The sequence below is a fragment of the Amphiura filiformis genome, chromosome 20 (assembly GCF_039555335.1).
Source record: "Amphiura filiformis chromosome 20, Afil_fr2py, whole genome shotgun sequence".
Classification (NCBI taxonomy): domain Eukaryota; kingdom Metazoa; phylum Echinodermata; class Ophiuroidea; order Amphilepidida; family Amphiuridae; genus Amphiura; species Amphiura filiformis.
The window spans coordinates 62,294,933-62,313,545 of record NC_092647.1 but is presented as its reverse complement, the minus strand read 5'-3'; the positions used below and the strand labels follow the sequence as shown (position 1 = coordinate 62,313,545).

Sequence of the window (18,613 nt, the reverse complement as noted above, 5' to 3'; positions counted from 1 at the left end):
ACATCAACATGATTCTTGTTTAGTTTTGATAGTGATATTGTAAACAATTCTTCAAAGAAATGTTGGATTCTCATTCCTCGATTAATATTCATAACAACTGGTGCCAGATTCAGTGTAGTCTAAATTAATATCAATTAGGGTGACTAACAATAAATAATACATAAGTAATTACATTTTGCAGTAAAGGCCTTGAAGCCCTTTTCCTATGATCTGTGCTGATGATATTTATGGTAGATCCGATAAAATATTAATTAATAACAAGTTATCCAAATTTCATGTGTTTGCTCCTCCATGGTCACACATATCCTGAGATGTCCACTGTTCTTTTGAGAGAAGGATTTGGGCCTTTCTCAGTCCTCACAACATAGAGTCTGTCCTTCCTTATGTTCTTATAACTGACCCAGTGCCCTCAGATCAATGTGTCCCACTAATTGCATGCATGTCATCAGTAGCGTTTTAGGCAGAGGAAGAGTGACCGAAATGGCTCTTACTCTGAGGCAAGCCAGTTCGATCTTCCTATGTGACAGCTATACTACGATCAGTTCGTAATAGGTGAGAATTATTCGGTTTTTGTTACTGCGAGTGTCAATGAATTCCCAAATTAATTTGAAATTATGCCTGTGTAAAACGTGCGTTAGACAAGCAATATGCAAAGTGCGATTCGCATATGTGGTGCGCCAAGCTGTTTATACCCTATTCTATATCCATCCACGATGTTAGGAGTCCTGCAGATTACGAGCTGATCAGAGTATAGCTTGCTTTGTCCCTCATAATATGCTTGCTACCTATCAATTGTTATTTGGTTATATTCTTTGTCTGCCCGTGAGGCAGGACAGGATATCTACTTGAATGTTGGTTGTTTTATCTGTTGATTTGTTCAATTGATTGTAGGTTTACTAGTTGTCCTTGGTGCACAGGTTTCCACCACTTGAGTTACATTATGAGCCAAAATAATCTCAATTCCATGGCACATTTCAATGACAACCATTTAAGGTATATTGACGTTAAAGAATTGTGTCTTGACACATTGCAATGTCGATCTTAGTGTCTTAGTTTTGTAAGTACCTGTTGTTTAGGGATTCGTTCATGTTTCGCTGTTGTTCATCACCGTTTAACAACTTGACTCTGGCACATCTGCATGGTTTACTGCGCTGAAGCTGCCCTCGTGAATTTAATCATGCAGATGCGCCAAATGCGAGTTGTTAAACGGTATTGAACAACGGTTAAACATGATTGAAATTATTTCATGAGAAATGTCGGGTAGTCATTGCCATTACAAGAAGATAGATGATTTCTCTGTTGATATGAGCAATAGAACCGGTCCGCTTTCTCCAAAATAACAAATTCAACTTGTAAGTGTACAATGTATTATGCACACACATGTTCCAGGTATGTCAAAGTTTACATGAACACATATATATCCACTTCTGTTAACTAAAAGTAAAAGTGTGCATTCATCACCGATTAACAATGTTTGGCTTCTGTATAAAGGTATAGGAAGAGTTGTTGAATTTGATAGCTTATTGTATATTTAGAAAAATTAACATAACTGAAAGTAATCACATGATTTGTGCACTGGGAGTTTTTCCACATTTGCCTCTAATTTTGCATTCAATGTGTGTGACATTCTGTTCATGCTAGTATTGGCAGATGAAGTAAACATATTCCTGTAAGTATGCCAGTTCAATCTTCAGTAGAAAGCAGTTAATTACAGGAACTTTGTTGGTCTTATCTATTATTCATGTTTTATCCAAAGGTAGTTTGAACTGACTTTTTGCATCTTGCATCTTTACCTGGGTTGTACTGCATAAATCATGCATCATGTCTGATTTACTTGGATATGTGTGTAAGAAGACATACATTTGTAGAAAGAAAGAACATTAGAATTTTGTACACTTGCAAAAATCACCCAAAACTTCAAAGAAAATAGTAATAAAATATCCTAGATAACCTAATTATTTTTTCCAATTGTGCCAACCCATTGATTTTAAGAATAAATTCGGCTTAGTGGGACCCACAATACAGGTTGCATATTATGCAGCCATAATGCAATTATACTGTTATTGGACACTGAGAAATTTAATTAAATGCCCAATTATCTGTTATAGAGCCATTTTGGAAGAGTCATAAGATAGGGACCTATTTTATCCACATTAAATGTGGTTTTATGGATTAGAATAAGAGAAAATAAAAAAATTTGAAACTGGTAACAACATATTTTTTAAAACTTGGGCCTAAAAAATTGTTTGATTGGCTTAACCTGATCTACCCTAATTATATAACAAATTATTTTGAGGGAGGGAAACAAAAAGGTCATTTGAATTTGATATATTATGGATAATGAAGTCTCTAATAAAAAAATGGAGCAAAAAGTTCAAAACAAGTTTAAAATGAAGAAAATCTGCATTTTGACCATCTCATGATAACATGCATATACTGCTATCACTGTTTTTTGCTATTCAAAAACATGTAAAATTTAATAGTCTTTGACCAAAAAAATATTTATAAAAAAAATTAATTCCCTACCTACCTTCCCGAATTATATATACGCTATTAAATAAACAATTTTTTAGGCCTTGATAAATTTGGGCTGGCGTCAGGAGGGATGGAAGTGTTTGAGATTGACTATGTGCTGAAAATATGACAATTCTAGCACAATTTGCTGTTGAAATAGTGATAGATTGATGTAATCACAGGGATATATGAAAATAAGTCTAATAATAGGAGCCGGAGGCAACACAGATATCAAATGCACAGGAAAGTATGATGAGATTTATCACTCTAGGTGTGCACATTAATGTAGTCTGATGAAGATAGACTCAATCTATAGATGCTCATCTCTGGGCTCATACAGTAGCAGGTTTCCAAACTAGACTTTTTCCTAAATAAATTGGCTTGCATGCAAAAAGTGGCACTTTCCGGCTAATTTGAGTGGTTATATAGCATGACAACATTGGTTTCGCAAAAAAATTAATATCGCGATAAATCACGCTGTACAGTAATACAGTGATGACGTACATTTAAAATTCATTCCAAATGATTGATGGCCTAAGTCATCTTTGAATATTAACTGTTTTGAATTATGACCTAATTACAAGTGCACAGGTTATTACACCAGAAATTAAAATTAATGTATATACAAATTTATACTTTCCATATTTGATTCACTTTATATTTTCATTCATATGAATATGTGATGCAGTTTATTATGTCCAAAAATATAAAAATCCAGAAAAGAACTGAAACCACCACACATAGCAGTAGACAGACTTGAGTTGGTAAATGTCCTAGCAACCCCCTGACACACTGAATCTCAGGCTATTCCTGGTATCTTCTCTTTTATAAAACTCTACTCCTCCACAGTCATCGGTTGGACTAGTACAATTATATGCTGCCCCTCACCTATTCATCATCCTTGCTCATTTTGATATCCTTCAAGTGCTTTCATATAGATGAACATGAAAGTCATGCTTTGAATGAGGAAGTGTAGGGGGTTTCAAAAGTGCAAGAAACTATGTGCAAAGTTATCACTGGATAGTGATGAAGAAGAGTTGAGCAATAGAATACCGGTACTTGAAGTGTAGTCCTTATACCTAAAAAAACACACCTGCATATTTGACAAAATATTTGAGGATCATAAGTGCAATTTTGAGACATATGTACATGCCTACCATATTTTCTGTGATAGATGCTTCCCTTTCTAATAAATGACTGAAAGTGGATTGAATAGCGGTATTTGCACAGTATTTTTTGTGGGACCTGAATGAGAGCACATCAAACACACCAAATTGTATTCTGAGTACAAGAAATGTCCTTCTGATATCAAATAATTTAGTTTTTGAAATTCACAATTTGTCCTCAGAGGGTCTTAGGCTACGTGCATAAAGAGAGAAAACACAGCACACAGCGAAATTTGTTACTACCCAATTAACTTTTTTTATTTTGGATTTGCGGAAATAGCTGAAGCAGTCAGAGCACCACACTGATGCACACACATGTCTACAAAAATTTCCCATTGATGGGGAACCAAAAGGTGGGAACGGAGTCTGGACATATTATTTGATGATTTGGATGGTGGATCCCACCTGGGGCACCACACCTCCAAATATTTTCCGGACACGACCATTGAAACAAACAAAAAAGAAAAGGTCCAGACCCTGATCCCCCTGAAAAACATGTGTACCCGGCTGAGCACAAGACTGCAAGATATCTTGCCAGCCCACCCCCACATCCGGAACGGGGTCTGCACAAAGACCTGGCCAGCTGCCCCAGACACCGCCAGTCGGGGAACGACCCACCACCCCCCCCCCCAGCTACATAACTGGGTGGGTAGGGAGGGATTTTCAAGCGAACTTGACCGCTTCAGCCGAGAAAAAAAGTGAGGAGGAAGGAACAAAAAGCATGAAAAACAGGCGCTCGCTAACACGAGATCCGATTGGCCTGAGCCAGGCCAAGTCGTAAGGCAGCCAATCAAAATCGCTGATGGAAAAATAATAAACCCTGCCGCAGTTACTACCTCACAAGGGTGACATTACTGATATGGCTGGGGCTGGGACTATTAAAAATCCCAGCCAAAACTAACCCAAAAAGGGGAGACCCCATGAAGCCAAAAACGCTTTTGAATAGACAAGCTATTAAAAACCGCACATAATACAAATTTTTTGGCAGATTATTAGAAATTTATATTTTTGACATTAAACAGTCCTTTGTACTTAAAACCATCTATTGACCTTTCGTATGTGCTGTTTGAAACAAAGTTGCTTGGTATATTTCTATCACTCAGTTCTAAATAGGCAGTCCTTTTGACATTGTTAATTGATGTATTGTACATATAGTGGAGGCTAGGGCAATATAGTGAAAGCAAGATCCATGGCCTTTCCAAATTGTATTTCTATCCTTCACATGAACAAACATGGAGCCTAGTGCAGTCAAGTTTGTGCATTAGTAACAAAGGCCTCATAAATCCTACCTATTTGGTTCTCATCAGAGCAGAGATTACACATTTACACTCATTTTGGGTCTGTAGACAGGATAAGTCTGTAAATAGAAAGTTATATGCACCATAGTCAGAAATGTTTGAATATTGCCAGGTTTAATTCACGGTTGCCAAGAATTTGCAGGCATGACACATGAAATGTTGCACAATGTTAAGGGTTAAGTTTGAGATAAAATCAATTGCATTATTTTCTATGAATTTTTATCAGAAAATCGTCTTCAAAAACTTGCAGCAAAATTAATTGAAAATGGGGCAAAAGGCGTGAAATTTCAGTGGCCACTTAAAGTCCCATAATTGGGCTACAAAATCGTGGGTGTGGCAATACTGGTTTACCTGAAAAATTCCACATTGCATCATTTACGCTGCTAGTAAGTTAGGAAGATGTGACCATAAAGGAAGGATTGGGTAATTAATAATTTAGATTAGTGAAAATATTTCATTGCGTAAGAATGGAAATTTGAAAGTTTTGATCATCTCAAAGTCGGGGAGAAAGGTGGAGGGGACAAAAACATATTCCATTATGGATTTCAAAATCTTCTCAAGCAACCAAGCATTGAGATATATTATTTTTTGCATATAACAGTATGCAGAAAGTGATTTTCCTTTCCATAAATATGTATGCACACATGAATTGATCTACCTAGAACTTCCAGGGGATGTGAAAGTAGCGTTGGCCCAGATCTATAGAATTAAGTTTGAATTAATCAGTTCAAGTTGAAATATTAATACAATTCCCCGTTATGGCTGAGTAGTGTCGTATCTGCAATCCCAATGATCCCTAGCTCATCTCAGTAATTGGCCGGCTAGGAAGAGGGTAGTAGTGGAAGGCCTAGTGATATGATCTCATTCCTAATAGCACAGTCCATTAAACTCCACTCATCAACCATATCCAAAATTAGACCTTTAAATTCTGGAGTATGAGTTTTTATATTTGACACATCCAAAGGTCATTCTTTGCATACGTAGAAGTATATAGACCTGTCGCGACATGATTGAAATCTTATTGTATGGACTAAACCAGTGGTGGTTCCAGGGGGCATGGGGCAAAATGCCCCCAGTCAGAACTCTTCCCTCCCTAGTTGCCCCCAGTACAAACTCGAAATTATGAACCTTTCCACCTTTTGCAGCAATTTTGAGCAAAATTTGTTGATTTGGGCCATCACTTTGCCCCCCCCCCCGAAAAAAAATTCCTGGCGCCGCCACTGCTATTAACACTAGGCTCAATCACACTCACTTTGGAAAGGATTTAGGATCAAAGTTGGGGAGTTTAGTGCTGTATATAAACATAACAAATGGAGGTTGTTTTGGTGAAAAAGCTGTAAGAATTTAAGACAAACTTGTCAACTTTCAAAGACAAAAATCAAGTTTTTGGCAAAATATCAGTCATTCTTTTCCACATTAGTTTGGAAGAAAATAGAATCCAGGTAGCACATATTTGAGAATTTGGGTTTTCAAGGGATAAATGAGGTCATTTGGTGATCTGCTGAACATCAAGCAACACACTCATCATTCATTCTTTCATATTTTGTATAGATAGGGAAAGGTTAATGAGACTAAAGCAACCAGCCAGCCATGCTGTTACAACTACACATAGACAAACCCAAACACATTTTATATATTTATGACACTTATTACTACATTTGTAAGCTTAGTTTAATATCGCACTAGCGGGCTTGTCTCCTGGTCCTGCCACCACAAAACATTGATTAGTAGCCTGTGGCTTGTGACTTGTCTTCCCCTTCTTTCCTTCCTTCCCTGATAAGATGTCTCCTATTGTCAAGCAAAACTGAGTGAGATATAATGTTTGTTATGTTTAAAGTGTCCCCTTCCTCCCCTGTGCGCATACATTTGATGAAATCATGAAAACAGTGAGTCCGTTGTACTCTGTAGCACTATACTATCGACGACCATGTGCGCTGCCGCCTAGCTCTCATTTTAAAGGCATATCCAAACCAGCTGTAATCGCAATGTGCAACAGAATGGGATATGTTTCAATCTACACAACAGTTATTGCACTCAAATGCCTAGACATTACTTGTGATTCTTTCGAAATGTGTCATCAGTTTGGGACGTAATTTCAAAATGTACCACCTTGCAGAACGTCAAACATAAATGTTGTAGAAATGTCACAATTAGCATCCGTTGTCTCCCTCCATCCGGTCTGCGGTTTGCCTTCAGGTAGTCATGTTTGTGTTGTTTTCCTGCCAATGAGCGCTAAACAGTAGCTTGTAGCATACAAATTGTAGAAGTTATGACTGGGTATGCTGTATTAATAACCAGCAACTTGCAAAACAGGAATTTAACATGTTTGAGCAAAGCATGATTTTGTGTGAAGAGGAGGGGAAAAAGTATAATTGCAATTGTTTTTGGCTTTTATTTCCCAAAAACCCATACCTTCCAAAAGAACCATCAAAAGTTTTCCAAAAATAGTCCAAATCTTTTGAAGAAATACCTATGTACCAAAACCCTTTTGGAATAAAAGAAAAATAGTCCAAATCTTTCGAAAAAATACCTATGTACCAAAACCCTTTTGGAATATTATGGACTGTACTAACTGTAATCTTTCTGTGCTGAAAATCAAATTACTCCAAAACAATGCTTGCTTAAGTTACAGCGCTTACAGCATACAGGTGCTGAAATACTGCACTGATATCCATTTAGTTTTTGAAAATTATTTTTGCTTGAAGTTGTGTTATTCACTAAATAGATTAGAGCTTGTGAACACTGAGAACCTAACTTGCAGTCTAGGCTACTTGGTTCAGATATTTTAATCTTGGTTCATGTCAGTGCGATTATGCATCCTTTTGAAATCAAATTACTTGAGAAGTTACACTCGATTAATCACGTAATAAAGTTCACTGGCAGGATAGTTAAACTCATGGGGATCTTCAAAATGGCCTTCATTTAGCGCTTGACACCTCTGGGTAAAGCGATTGATGTCTCGACACTTCCGTAGTAATGTGATTTAATTGTCTCACGTGACATGACCGCTGCGAAGTGTCTGCGACTTTGGAGTTAAATGCTACTTAAAGGAACGTTATTGCAATTATCGACATGCAGTATATGAGATGAGTACTTTGTACAGTACATGTTGATATTACTGGTGCATGCATAATCCTGTATCATTTGCAAATCAGGTTTATAGACTGTAGAGGTAATGGCTAGCATTGTAGTTTCCTTCATATTGAATCATAAAGAGTGTACCTTTATAACTTGCATTTGTAAGAACGAACTTGTAATCATTATTTTGTGATGCAATCCAGGGCTCAGAAATTGGTGATTGCCAGGCTGTTGTAGATACTAAAAAACATGAAATTGGCTATTTGGGCTTCTTTAGATATAGCATTAGTGGAATCATTTTGTTGTCAGCCTCATTCAAAAAGTGCTTTGTTTTTGCTAAATGTTACTAATTCAAGTATTATGAAATTGTATTTAAGAAGCAATTTAGTCAATTCTGAGTAATTTAGAAGCTATATGGTCTCATTCATATGCAATAAGTCATGTATTTTGTTATCCAATGCACATGGCTATAGCATTAAATTTGATATTTATCCCTAAATATCTCTGGTTAAACTAGACTGGATATAGCCATAATTTATCAAAAGTTTGATTCCATTTTGCAAGTTAGCATCTCATCTTATTTCGTATGCACAAAACAAGTTAGACCAGGTCTAACTGTCAACCTGGTCTAACTATGGAGATTAGTTCTATGGAGAAGGAACTTGGTATTTACATGACCTGATTCTATATTATTATACATCCTGTTGAGGGCAAATACATGTATAGCTTTAAAATATTAGATGGTTGCAGTTTGGACTTTGCTAGGAGTGAAGGATTAAAAGAAAAGAGTAAAAGGATCCCTCTTTAAGTCTAACCTGCATAGTTAGACCAGGTCTCAAAGTTACACTTTGTCTAATTTGTTTTGTGCATATAAATGGACCCTAGGATTGCAGGGTTTGATGATATACTCAGGGGATTGTTCTACTCATCTCCCTGAGAGAGGCTGAGACATGAAAGGGATGTCTCACACAAAACATATAAGTGAAAAAAAAAAAGGTTTATATGTCAGAAAGTCAAACTTAGTCTGTCTTATTCAGTTACATTTTGTTTTTCTTGTATAATTTTGTTTTTCTACTGAGTGTTTGATCTGTTAGAGCAGTGGTAGAATCCAGGTTTTATTTATATTTATTATAAGTGCTATTAATATTATAATGCAGAATTGTAGATCAGACAATATTTCACATAAAAATGGGAAAACCCTGTCTCTCTCAGGCGGCGGATGACATGATCGAGCCGGCAACCCGTGAAACCGCCCGGCCGTATGGCATTTTCCATATACTCGGTTAGTTTTGTGGGGTTCATTATCGAACCCCAACGGTTTTAGCTTGTATTTATATTATTTATCAACATAGGCCTATTTGTTTGTGATATTTCAAGCGTTTTAAAATTTCAAAATAATCCCATTCAATTACACGGTTGACGATGAAAATTTACTGAATTTAGGGACTGCACGTCATACACCACCTGGTCTCTCTACTGTCTATGGGCAAACAAGCATACTTTGTCTTTTTGGTAATAGATATTATCCATGAGATGTTATATTGATATTCATTGTTAGTCCATATGTCTTCCCTGTGTTGTTTTCAATTATTGGATCAATCCATCATTCTCATCTGTGTAAATCATTCCACATAATTATGTCAACTCAGGGATAAAGTCATATTAAAGAGAAATTCACATTTTCGTCACTGAATAATCCATGTTTAAAAACATTAACCCGAAATGAACCAATTAGTTGATTTTTCCCCAACTGAAATTCACTTCCCCCTGAAAAAAATCCTGATGCCACCACTGCTGCCCTATCTGCTTTCTTGCATTCACTAACCCCTTGGATAGGACCTATGTTTAAATGCGTCTGCATTCCTAAAGCCATACCATGTAGATATCTAGGATTGTATCAGATCTTCTTCCCTTGCTCACTCTTGACTTCATTGGTTTGGCATTTGTACTGTACTCTCCATTACAACCGTTTTCTGCTTTGCAAAAAGATTTTTTACATGTCAGTAATAATTTTTTAGAATTAAAATGTCCCAGATTTCAGTTCCTTGCGCAAGTGACTGAAACATCAGAAAGTCTTGTTTATGTACAACAGTGTTACACTAAATATCTTGTCTCTAATAAGAGGGAAAATATCTTGAGGATGGGGTTGCAGACTTAAATATGCCAAGCCAGCACTTAAATTTGTTCTTGCAACTTGTCTACTTTTAACCCAGCCTGCTGCAAATTTTACATGACTGTTAAAAGCTTTTAACCTGGCATGTGACAAATATATGTTTCAAGTCAAATTCTTATAGTTTGATTCATTACTGGAATTATACTGAAAAAGGAAGTGAATTCTCTTAAAGGAGAATGTCTAGATCCTTCTCAGTTTCATTCATCCTGTCAGGCCTGAACACCAGCCGTGTACGTTCATATTAATGGCTATCAGGGTATTCAGTCACATGTATGACAGTATGTTATGTGATCTGGGTAAAATGAGTCAAATTGGGTTATTCCATTTAAAATCCACACTACTCCTGTGGAAGATTTAGCTAAAGTCTTCCACAGAGGGAGTATAAGTTTTGAATAGAATAGATAATTGGGTAACTTCCATTTGAAATACTCACTCCAGTTGTGGAAGATATAGGTAAAGCCACTATATCTAGGGGAAGTATGGGTTTCAAAATGATTAACTCTGACCAATTACATAAAAACATACTCCTGGATTTTAACTGTAATAGCCCAATTGTCTAGCCAAGTATAAATGTCCCATTTTGAATTTTAATCATTGCAGAGACTACAATATGTTGAAAAGTGTATAACAAACATTGGATTTGTGTGGCTCCTAGGATATGGTAATTTCATTTTGGCGATGATGGAGAGAACCAAAAGAAACTGACTTTTTCCTATGATTGTATCTCAAAACTAATTTCAGAGACAAATGCCTTGTTGTGTGTGGTGGCATCACATATCCATTTCGAGTTCTAACAGTTTAATTCATTATCGTGATTACTCTGAAAACGAAACGTATTGTCTTATATATACAAGGCGCAATTTGCGGATCCATAACCTCTTCCTGTGCCTTTTCTCACATATCACAATCACTAGATTTATCAGACATTTGTTAGTATCATTAGGAGCTTAAACATTCTCATCTGCCTGGCCAAAGTTCTTTAATCCTAATATGTGTGTACAGTTATAGAATGACTCTTGAATGTGTTGGAACAAAAAACTCATACTCTACATCGTCAGGTCAGATTTGGATCTATGACTGTTATTAAAAAGTGTAGGTTAATAAACTATGTGATTAGACTAGAGATGAGATCATTTGTTTCTCATCCTTCAAGTTCAATTTATTGATTTTCATCTCAATTCACATCAATGTTAGAAAATGGAAAATTGCATGATAAAGAATAGATTAATTATGATATTACTAAGATAAACCATAAGAATATGAAGAGTGAAGAGATGTGAATGCCGCAAAGACGCAAGGTGTGAAGCTTGTGGCACCCATTCTGAACAAGATGGAAATTTAGCTTATACTACAATATTATTTTACACAACAATGATATCATATGGCCAAGAATGAAAAGAAATATCTATGGAATCATTAAACCAGATAATAATTCTCAGAAATAGAATTATAAAATATAAAATAAATGACACATTTTGATGCATATGTAGCTGGACTGGACTGAAATGCACTCATAGCAATTGGGAACTCCCCACATGTTAATTATTTATCCAGTTACACTGACATAGGAAATGCATCTCATCTCAGTTACTATATTTGATGCCATGGCGTGGCAATGCATGTTGAATCAGTTTAGTTCTTATAATATGAGGGCACATTTTCTTTTCTTACTTTTTTTTGTAGCTATCAAAAATTGGAAGTTGGTTAGTCTTATTTTATAAAGAAAGAAATTAATTAATAAAAAAAATTGTTTATGGATTTCAAATAGATAAAATAGGAAACAAATTGATTCCGTCTGTTTCTGAAATTTCATATGAATTGAAATTTATTTGACATTATGTTTCCTTGCCCTTGCTTGCTACTTGAAATGTATCTTTATAATAAAATCATGGCCTTCCCATGCTAGTCAATATCGCCATAGAAACAGATGAATGTGTTCCCTTTGTAATTGGCTCTTCCATTTAACATCCACACACCCCATGTGGATGATGCCACTGCTATTCCAATAATTATTCCAGTTGCACCTAATTGTTCAATCTGCTGTGGACACTTTTGCTGGTAGTTTTATGTACAGTTCCTGTCAAAAATTGTTGAAATTTATAAAATCCAGTTTAATATTTTACTTTCTGAAATCCACACTTTTTGGATGAAAATGTTGGATCTGGAACTGCTAAAATGGTTGAATTTGGTTGGAATTCCAAAAAATTTCCACTAGGGGGATGTTTTTCAAATGGAATAGACCATTGTACTGGATGCATTCATGTAGTGAGCAATATTTAGCGCTTCATTGATAGTAATTGGCTGTATTGAGACAGAAAGGATGGAAAAAACATGTTAGCAATATATTTGAAAGGGAAAATAATATTGCATAAATTTGTTTTCCGTTGAAAGTCATCTTTACCTCATTAGAAAAGAGAAATGCTCTCTATATTGAGTTCTGAAATGAATAGATATGAAATAGAAGGTCTGTTTGCTGGGCATATTGCCGAGACGAGCAAATACAGGGAGTTGGGTCCTCTCCTTGTCTATCGTCTTTGATTTCAACAGGACATCAGGGGGAAGATACTACATGGGAACTCTGCAAATATGAAACAAGGGGAAAGTTTGGAAAAGCTTCTTTGATGAGCATGTGAAAAGCATGATTAGGATGTATACTAACATGCGCTCAGTTCATGTGTTTGTAGGTCAGGTGATTCATGCGCACATTGCTCTAAATAATTAATTATTTGAAAGGAAACTGTGCAAACTATAATGTGTCACACTATACAATATTTTATGTAGTATGAAATATCTGGTGATACACTACCGGATTCCTATTGCTGCCGTCTACACAGGTACACTGTACTTGGCACCAGCGGAGTACCAGTGCAGTACCACTCCTGGTACTGCTGGTGGGTCCTGTGCAGTACATGTACATGTAGCAGCATTGTTTCTCTGTGTGTACCAGTCGGGTACCTATGCGATTATGCACATGCGGCCGCAATAGGAATCCTGTAGCATATATGTATTGATAAGGTATTACAATGAAAACAATACCATGTTATACATGTATCTCAGTTTACTAGAATAGGAAATGATAAACAGGACATTGCATGTTATGTAGGAAGTGAGTGCTGATCAGACCATTGCTAGCATATTAAATAAACACTGAATGAATTAGGTTCTGTTTTTACCATTGGTAATTGATAGCAGCAATGCAATGCTAATTACAATGCCATTTTGTATATTTGTTGGTTAAAGTATATGATGTAATTGGTAGGTAACATATTGAATGGTAAGGGTGAATTGACTTCCTGGAACATGAGGCATACAATGTAAGAATGTAAGCCAACTGGGTTTACACCCGGCGTTTACATTCTGCATTGGTAGCTGGAGCCCCCTCAAGCCAATAGCAACCGTCGACCTGAAATAGCCTTTGTAGAAAATGTGCTAGAAATCATGTGCACATAGCGATTTCAGTAGTACATCACAGGATAGGTGAACCTAATAACACATTGCATGTACATGTATAGCATGTTCAAAAGGACATTGCTATTGGAAGGAATGAGTTAATGAGTTGGAAAAACTCCAATTGAATTTGTCTGTTGGCTAAGTGGCCGCTGTTTGCATGAGCGAATCACTTCTCACTACGGTCCAACTTGCTAGAACCCTTTTTTTCTCAACCTATGCAAATCTCAAGACTTCCAATGGAACCAATATGAGACTGTGAACCAAACATTTAAGTGGTTCTTGGTGTTTTATACTTTGCATGTATGGTGGGTTTTTAATCACAGGTGCAATATCGCTGCTGCGATGTGGAGTCTGAATCAGGCTTTATACTGTAGAATAATGACATCGAATGATATTATATCGGTTATCGCCCATCACTATCTAAAATGGCGACTTACAAGAGCTAGATTGTTTACCATGACTATCAGAATAAATCCTTAGCATCCTATATTACAAAAGCCTATCTGAGTATTCATCATGGTGTCAGAAGTGGGATACGAACCCACGCCTCCATTCGGAAACTGATTGCAGTTGTTCACCTAAAAAATGAAAGCCATGGCTGGATTTGTGAAAATATTAATTGCACTAGTTTTAGGCTGCAAATTTCACTCCTGTTTTTAGGAATGTATTGTGGAAGTCATTACAAATGATTGTATTGCATATTGTATTGCATGCAGTTCTAGAAACCAAAGGACAACAATTTGTAGGTCACAGTTTGTGAACACACGTTTCTGCAAACATGTGATGGGAACTAGGTAACTTGTAAGTTCTCAAAAGGTGCTTGTTAAACAAATTTGGAGCAGACTCTTTTGTTCTTGGCTTCTCACAGGTTTATGGCAAAGCAGGAACCACTGGTAACATTAAAGGGGTGGCCAGATTGATAGTCTCTGAGATTATGGCATCAGAAGAAAACTCATATTTTTCTCATATTAAATTCAGTTTGCAATTTCTTTACATCAGCCTTCATTTTGCTGAACAACTCCATAATACAAAAATAATAATACATGCAATCCATCATATATAGACTTACAGTTCCAAAAATGTGGTCATTTTACTGTTGCTCAGAATAAAAAAAATACAAAGGAAGATGAATGCTATTATCATGATTATTTTGCTTTATTGCTTATGTCGTCACTTTGAACATTTCACTTAGTTGTTTCTTTGCTCATTTTGCATGTATTTTTTTCCGTGCAATCCCTTTTGTGCAATGTTCATCGTGTGCCTATTTCATTTTTATTATTTCTTATTCAATGGGTGCGTCTTGTAAAGAATTCACGTAATTTGATTGGTTTTCTGGTGTATATTATCTCACAATAGTTGATAGTGATATTAGTCAGGCGGCGCCGCCACGCTAGCGGCGGCACGCTTGTTGCTCCTCAATGATCACGCGATAATGCGTTCGCGTAATACACGTCTGGCGAGAACTAAGAACGCGATTCGGCGGCTTAGATGTTCGTGATGGTTTCGTTCATTTAAAACAACGGGATGTCCTCACAAAAGTAACTTTATTTTTGTCTGAAAAAGGCAGTTTTCTCATAAAATTACATTAAAACTGAATAAGAATGAGAATAAATGATAGGATTTTGTCTTTTGCCTATCAATATCGTGTCATAATGGATGGGCTGGCCAATATTTTTTATCGTAGTGGATACGGCTGCGCCGCATCCACTACTCAAAATATTGGCCAGCCCATCCATTATGACTGATTGTATAGGCAAAAGACAAAATCTATCATTATTCTCTAAATAATGTATATATTTATATAATTCATTGGGCATTTTGTTTTTTATGTACTTATGTTTTTAATTGTAAAGCGCCTTGTGGTCTTTGATGTAATGCGCTATATAAGAATAAATTATTATTATTATTATTGGCTATATCCCAAAATTAATATTCCCAACATCCGATACGTTCTGCTTGATTACATCACATTTGTACTTTATCACTGCGCAGTCGCACCAGAAATGCTAGCAGTGACCCGCAGCAAGCCGATATATCGATCACTCCACCGCTTTGCCCGGCGGCAACACCGTTGGGAGTTGAATTCAAATCAGTGCCGCTCTGACGTAAGAGAACAAAATACGATTTAGAGCAGTGTGCCGCTCCGCTTGCAGACAAGTGCAAGCGGCATGATGAAGTGTCATGCCGCTCAGCAGCAAACAGCAAAAAGTATGAAACCAGCATTAGGAATCATGTTCTTTTGGTATAAAATGGGAGGTACACAGAACTTAATTATAACATAAAAATTTGATCACTCTGTGGCATTTGCTGGATGAAATTCCTGTTTTCAGCTGTAATCTAAATGTAACAATAGAAATCTAATTAATTGTTTGTCTTTCTGTTCTTTTTCTGTTCACAGCCATTATCTAACTATGCTCAACTCACAGAAGCCAATGTCAAAAAGATGCCAGAGAGTGCATGGAGGGCTACATTCTATATCATCTCATGGTCATTCATTGCCTATGTCATAGTAGGCTCACATTTTGAACTCTTCACAGATCCACCATCTGTCTTTAAAGGTAACAATAGGCTTTTCTATTTGAATTCCACACCCCCTGTGAAAGATGACAAGTCCAGTTTAGGGATCATCCAGGTGGAATTTGTGCCTGCTTAAATTCAGGGCAATACTTTGGAAAAATGTTGTATTATCCAGTTGGATGTTACAAATTTGATCCCTGGGAAAGATTGTGTGAATTGAAATATTGTCCTGGCATTTTGTAATGGAATAACTGAAATATGAGTGTTACCACAAAATGAGTGTAAATTCGCAAGATGGTAGTTTTGAGATGTCCTGGCTGCTGAGTTGATGTTCTTTGTTTGCCACGCACTTGTACAAGCAAGTAGGACATTACTATTACCTTGAACAGGTACTTGTGAAACAAAGAACACCAACGCAGCAGCCAGGACATCTCAAAACTACCATCTCTTGACTTTACGCACATTTTGTGGTAGCAGGTCACAAATGGTTAAATTTAGTTTATTTCCTAAAATCAGCAGCAAGGGGATGTGTTTTTCAAATGAAACGTCCCAATGGCATGTGTATTTGGGGGAAGGGTAGTAAGTAATCAGCAATTCAACAACTCTTCCTATACCTTTGTACAGGAGCTAACCGTTGTTAAACCGTGATGAACCCACACTTTTACTGTAGCGTATCACTGCTTGAAAGCGAGACTACGGCGTTCGCGAGAGGCGTAAATTCGTCATGCCTGGAACCTTTAATGCGTATGCCAGCTTACAAGTTGAATTCAATATTTTTCAGGTAGCGGCTAAACATTGCCGTTTTATTCTGTAGTTTTATTGCTGATATCAAAAGAGAAATCATCGAAGTTTTTGTTAGGCTGAGTGGCAATGATTAACTGACATTCCTCGTAAAATAATCGCGAATTATACGATATTTAGCTTCTTTTCGTTGTTGAAAGGATTCAATCATGTTTCACCGTTGTTTAACAACTTCGCGTCGGCGGCGTCTGCGTAGTTTACTTCGCTCGGGCAGCTAAAGCTGCCCTCGCGAAGTAAACCACGCAGACGACGCGGTGATGAACAACGGTGAAACATGATTGAATCCCTAAATCAACCATCTAACTATAGAGATATCACTGCCAAAGTTAGTTCACTAGGGTACAAATGTACATCTACTTATTCATGTGAATAAGCTCAGTATGTGACATCTAGCCAAGATGAATAACTACATCAGTTTAGGGACATTGATGGGGGTTGATGCACATATTAGTATTCAGATGATGTCTGCATAATTTGAGAATGCTCGTCTGTAGATGAAACCAATGAAGTTATAATAATAGTAGAGTCGGATCATTAACTTAGGCGAACTTTGCAAAAATGACAAGACTTCATCAAGAGATTAGGTAGCTTTATTCCGTAAGCTGTATAATCCCTGCATTGATACTAGACTAACTCCGAGTACGATTAGAAGGTAATACCCACATACTCGTATGTGATCAGTTGCTATTTTATCTCCTATGCTATCAACTGTTGCTGACAATCAGTGAGCGTCCAAAATCGCTCTCATATTGGCAGTTGCACAATTATACTAACTGCACAGGTATCCAACAAGTTATCAATATTGTACCTGTTGTTTGCATTGATTTTACAGGCTGGGCGCCGGGTATGAAAGTGCCATCAGATATCTATGCAGCATATGCAATCCAAGGAAGCTTCTACCTCCATTGTATGTTTGCTACTATATTCCTGGACGTATGGAGAAGTGACTCGGCCCTGCTTTGCTGTCATCATGTTCTCACACTATCACTCATAGGTTTTTCATATGCAGCCAGGTGCGTATGTAAGGTGTACACCCGGACTGGTTCAAAGCGGTACCCATCATGTATGCCATTATTCCTTGCAAATCCTGTGATGATTTTAAAATTTGTTTCATGTTTATGCTTTTGGTGCTGATTATTTTATCTTCTATACTGTGTTTGCCATGCGATTGGCATGAATTTGAATCTTAATTTTTTATCCCATTGTCTGAAATTATGGTCATCAATGTAAATTCGCAGGAGAGTGCGTCAAATGCACACAATGTGTGATTGTGCAGAGTGCAGATGCTGCAATGGTTTATTTGCCCTTTGAAGGTTCATCTCAAAATAATGTTGCAAAATGAGTATTGTTTGCTAGTACACCTTTCATGCATGATCTAATTAACCACATGCCATGTGGAAACATTCTCACACATTGTCTAAATGCGTGAGAACACAAATTTTGAAAATATCAGGATTTGAAAGGTCCGCCAATAATTCATTCAATTGTTAGTTGATGTGTTCTTTGTATGTTTTTTTAAATTGAATTATAAATGTTTGTATTATAGTGTGTCTCTTCTCAAGTTGGGAGTAATGCCTTGTTGGGTTTCACATTGGCAGATATAAATCGCATATACT

General features: G+C 36.7%; 1 protein-coding gene across 1 annotated transcript in view; it reads left to right on the top strand.

The window, feature by feature from the left end:
* Positions 1-18,613, top strand: part of LOC140142523 (ceramide synthase 1-like) — an 88,433-nt gene that overhangs the window by 33,730 nt on the left and 36,090 nt on the right. The window contains exons 2-3 of the mRNA XM_072164517.1: positions 16,078-16,237; positions 17,830-18,010. Coding sequence (XP_072020618.1) covers positions 16,078-16,237; positions 17,830-18,010 — 341 coding nt within the window. The remainder of the gene's footprint in view (positions 1-16,077; positions 16,238-17,829; positions 18,011-18,613) is intronic.